We start from the raw sequence: 5000 nt of genomic DNA on the forward strand, positions 1-5000 counted from the left end.
TACGTGTCATCACTTCACTCACCTATAATTTTGATCCTTCCTATCTTGTCCATGAAGAGGGCTGACAGGATGTTGCCTGGCAGTGTTGCTAGACTCCCCAGGAAGCTGACCATGTAGATAACGATGTCGTTCTCCTCCTGGAAGTTCAGATGGCAGCCTTTCTTCGGGTGGAGGAACGTTGCATTCTCCATCTGACAGTCTATAAACTTAGAGTCTTCCCAAAGGTCTGCCAATCACAGAGATAAAGGGACAGTCCCAAATGAGATCATAGATCATCTGTGCTCTGTTCAATGTCCACATCACATTTACAGTGCATTCAGAAAGTATTCAGACCCCTTAATCTTTTTTACATTCTGTTACATTACAGCATTAAAATTGATTTAAAAAAAATAAATTCCCTCATCAATCTACACACCATAATTACAAAGCAAAAACAGGTTTTTAGAAATATTTGCAAATGTCTTAAAATTTAAACATGGAAATATCACATTTACATTAGTATTCAGACCCTTTACTCAGTACCTTGTTTAAGCACCTTTGGCAGCGATTACAGCCTTGAGTCTTCTTGGGTATGACGCTACAAGCTTGGCACACCTGTATTTGGGGAGTTTCTCCCATTCTTCTCTGCAGATCCTCTCAAGCTCTGTCAGGTTGGATGGGGAGCGTCGCTGCACAGCTATTTTCAGGTCTCTCCAGAGATATTAGATCAGGTTCAAGTCCGGGCTCTGGCAGGGCCACTCAAGGACATTCAGAGACTTGTCTCGAAGCCACCCTTGCATTGTCTTGGCTGTGTGCTTAGCTTCGTTGTCCTGTTGGAAGGTGAACCTTCGCCCCAGTCTGAGGTCCTGAGCGCTCTGGAGCAGGTTTTCATTAAGGGTCTCTCTGTACTTTGCTCCGTTCATCTTTCCCTTGATCCTGACTAGTCTCCCAGTCCCTGCCACTGAAAAACATCCCCACAGCATGATGCTGCCACCACCATGCTTCACCGTAGGGATGGTGCCAGGTTTCCTCCAGAAGTGACGCTTGGCATTCAGGCCAAAGAGTTCAATCTTAGTTTCATCAGACCAGAGAATCTTGTTTCTCATGGTTTGAGAGTCCTTCAGGTGCCTTTTGGCAAACTTCATGTGGGCTGTCATGTGCCTTTTACTGAGGAGTGGCTTCCGTCTGGCCACTCTAACATAAAGGCCTGATTGGTAGAGTGCTGCAGAGATGGTTGTCCTTCTGGAAAGTTCTCCCATCTCCACAGAGGAACTATGGAGCTCTGCCAGAGTAAACATTGGCATCTTAGTCACCTCCCTGACCAAGTCCCTTCTCCCCCAATTTCTCAGTTTGGCCAGGCAGCCAGCTCTAGGAAGAGTCTTGGTGTTTCCAAACTTCTTCGATTTAAGAATGATGGAGGCCACTGTGTTCTTGGGGACCTTCAATCCTGCAGAAATGTTTTGGTACCCTTCCCCAGATCTGTGCCTAGTCACAATCCTGCCTCGGAGCTCTACGGACAATTCCTTCCACCTCATGGCTTGGTTTTTGCTCTGACATGCACTGTCAACTGTGGGACCTTATGTAGACAGGTGTGTGAGTTTCCAAATCAAATCCAACTTGTAGAATTTTCCACAGGTGGACTTCAATCAAGTTGTAGAAACATCAAGGATGATCAATGGAAACAGGATGCACCTGAGCTCAATTTCGAGTGTCATAGCAAAAAATCTGAATACTTATGTAAATACATTTTTTTATTTTTTATAAATTAGCAAACATTTCTAAAAACCTGTTTCCACTTTGTCATTATGAGGTATTATGTGTAGATTGATGAGGATTTTTTTATATTTTTAATCCATTTTAGAATAGGGCTGTAACGTAACAAAATGTGAAAACATTTGAGGGGTCTGAATACCTTCCAAATGCACTGTACATCACATACATAATACACCTCACATATCCAGATAGTCTCAGAAAGAGGTTCAATGGCTAAGGTGAACAGCAAAGGAGACATTGTACAACCTTGTCTGGTCTCTCTACGGCGCTTGAATCAGGGACAAATTACATTTACATTTACATTTACGTCATTTAGCAGACGCTCTTATCCAGAGCGAATTACAAATTGGTGCATTCACCTTATGATATTGATTGATTTGTGAGAATCCTTGCACAGAATATATAACACCCTACCTGTGTTATAGAAGACCGTGTTCTTGATGGTGCAGTTCTCGAAGTAGGTGTTGGTCGACCTGACATCCTCAAAGTAACAGTTCTCAAACAGGGAATCTTCAAACTTCACAGACTTGATCTCTATATTCATAAACCTAGATAAGAGATAGCACAAGGTTTTTTTTAGAGAGAGAACAGCACTGCTTCAGTGGAGACATCTGACAACATTGTAACACTCTAGTTGTCCAGTCAAAAATATCCCATCGTGTCCATCACTGTGACATACTTGTCGTGAACATATTCTCCCTCTTTGTGGATCTGGTTAACCAGGGAGAAGTTGAAGTGGAATCGTTCCACTCGTTCTCGATGGAAGAGTTTCACCTTGGACTCGTACTCCTCGTACTGCATGTACTTGATCATATCAGGGAACCACACCGACAGCCCGTGGTAGCTGAGACACAGAAGGAAGAGTCATCCATCGTGATTGACACGTCCGACACTGACTTAGCCTGTTTGGGATAGGAGGCAGTATTGAGAATTTTGGAAAAAATATGTGCCCATTTTTAACTGCCTCCTACACCAACTCAGAAGCTAGAATATGCATATTATTGTTCAGGTTTGGATAGAAAACACTCTGAATTTTCTAAAACTGTTTGAATGGTGTCTGTGAGTATAACAGAACTCCTATGGCAGGCAAAAACCTGACAAGGTTTCAAGCAGGAAGTACCCTGTCTGACAAGGAGTCGTGCGTCTTGCATCTGTTTATTGAAAAGTAAGGATCTTAGCTGTAACGTGACAATTCCCAGGGCTCCGATAGGCTCTCAGAACCCGGGAAATACCTGAAGGTTGACGAGGCAGCCTCAGGCTGAAACACATTATCGCCTTTGGCAAGTGGCGGCTCAGAGGACCTTTGAATGAGGCGCATGCACGATTCGCTCCTGAGGAGAAATTTTATTCGGCTGTTTAGGCTCAATGCATATTCCCGGTCGGAATATTATCACTTTTCTACAAGATAAACGGCATAAAAATTGGTTTTAAACAGTGGTTGACATGCTTCGAAGTACGGTAATGGAATATTTAGACATTTTTTGTCACGCCAATGCGCCATGCGCGAGACCGTGATGTAGCATTCTGATAGTGTCTAGAACTCACGAACAAAACATCGCTGTTTGGATATAACGATGGATTATTTGGGACCAAACCAACATTTGTTATTGAAGTAGAAGTCCTGGCAGTGTATTCTGACTAAGGACAAGCAAGGTAAGAACATTTTTCTTATAGGAAATGTGATTTTGGTGGAGGCTGACCTGGGTGGGTGTCTAAATAGCTAGCCCTGTGATGCCGGGCTATGTACTTAGATTATTGCAAAATGTGCTTCATCCGAAAAGCTATTTTAAAATCGGACATATCGAGTGCATAGAGGAGTAATGTATCTATAATTCTTAAAATAATTGTTATGCTTTTTGTGAACGTTTATCGTGAGTAATTTAGCAAACTGTTAGTAAATTCCCCAGAAGTTTGCGGGGGTTATGCTTTTTCTGAACGTCACATGCTAATGTAAAAAGCTGTTTTTTGATATAAATATGAACTTGATTGAACAGACATGCATGTATTGTATAACACAATGTCCTAGGTGTGTCATCTGATGAAGATCATAAAAGGTTAGTGCTGCATTTAGCTGTGGTTTGGGTTTATGTGACATGATATGCTAGCTTGAAAAATGGGTGTCTGATTATTTCTGGCTGGGCACTCTGCTGACATAATCTAATGTTTTGCTTTCGTTGTAAAGCCTTTTTGAAATCGGACAGTGGGGTTAGATTAACGAGATTCTTGTCTTTAAATAGCTGTAAAATAGTCATATGTTTGAGAAATTGAAGTAATAGTATTTCTAACGATTCAAAAATCGCGCCACTGGATTTCAGTGGCTGTTACGTAGGTGGGACGAGTTCGTCCCACATGCGCCAGAGAGGTTAACAGGCGCTCTCGACAGGTAGCAAAGCTATCACGTTATAGTTTTAGACACGCAGACATTCACCATCTGGAAAGCTTTTTGACTGGATTGGATATCTCCTGTTTTGGTTTAGGAGCACCTGATGGAATAACACGAGGGGGATGTGTTGAATATTACTCACGACAAAAGGTTACTACGGTTTGTTTTACCTGAAGGCCATGGTGAACCAGACGATAGCCAGGAAGAGACTCTGCAGTCTGAGGTCTGGCGCTGCCAGGGATATCACATTCTGCATCACCTGTAGAGGCAACAACACCCTCCTGGTTCAGATACACTCTTATCAGCAGTGCTATAGACAGTTATCAACACCCTCCTGGTTCAGACACACTCTTATCAGCAGTGCTATAGGCAGTTATCAACACACTCCTGGTTCAGATACACTCTTATCAGCAGTGCTATTGACAGTTTTCAACACCCTCCTGGTTCAGATACACTTATCAGCTGTGCTATTGACAGTTTTCAACACACTCTTTAAGAGCAGTGCATTGGCAATGTTCAAAAACTCTCTAACATTTTGAATCAAGAATATGTATTGTATCCATCTTAATCCAACACCTAGCGTCCTCCTAGGGACTAGGATATCTTGGTGTAACGTCTGAGGTGTTGGGTTGACAGTTGTTGGATGCTGATTGAATCCCGGTTGGGGCTCCCCCCTGAAATGGTTACTCTATGGTACCTGTTTGAGGAGGTTGGTGTCTGACAGTCCAGCTGTTACCTGTTTGAGGAGGTTGGTGTGTCTGACAGTCCAGCTGTTACCTGTTTGAGGAGGTTGGTGTCTGACAGTCCAGCTGGTACCTGTTTGAGGAGGTTGGTGTCTGACAGTCCAGCTGTTACCTGTTTGAGG

At 42.9% G+C, this 5000-nt stretch overlaps 1 protein-coding gene across 1 annotated transcript in view; it reads right to left on the reverse strand.

Moving 5' to 3' along the window:
• LOC115182690 (synaptic vesicle glycoprotein 2B) overlaps window positions 1-5000 on the reverse strand; it is a 33203-nt gene that overhangs the window by 2761 nt on the left and 25442 nt on the right. Inside the window, exons 5-9 of the mRNA XM_029744190.1 lie at window positions 4991-5000; window positions 4306-4394; window positions 2432-2596; window positions 2167-2300; window positions 23-226 (exon numbers count right to left, since the gene is read on the reverse strand). The exon at window positions 4991-5000 is cut by the window's right edge and continues 104 nt beyond it. Of these exons, the coding sequence (XP_029600050.1) occupies window positions 23-226; window positions 2167-2300; window positions 2432-2596; window positions 4306-4394; window positions 4991-5000 (602 nt within the window). The remainder of the gene's footprint in view (window positions 1-22; window positions 227-2166; window positions 2301-2431; window positions 2597-4305; window positions 4395-4990) is intronic.

This window comes from Salmo trutta, unplaced genomic scaffold, assembly GCF_901001165.1.
Source record: "Salmo trutta unplaced genomic scaffold, fSalTru1.1, whole genome shotgun sequence".
NCBI classification, from domain to species: Eukaryota; Metazoa; Chordata; class Actinopteri; order Salmoniformes; family Salmonidae; genus Salmo; species Salmo trutta.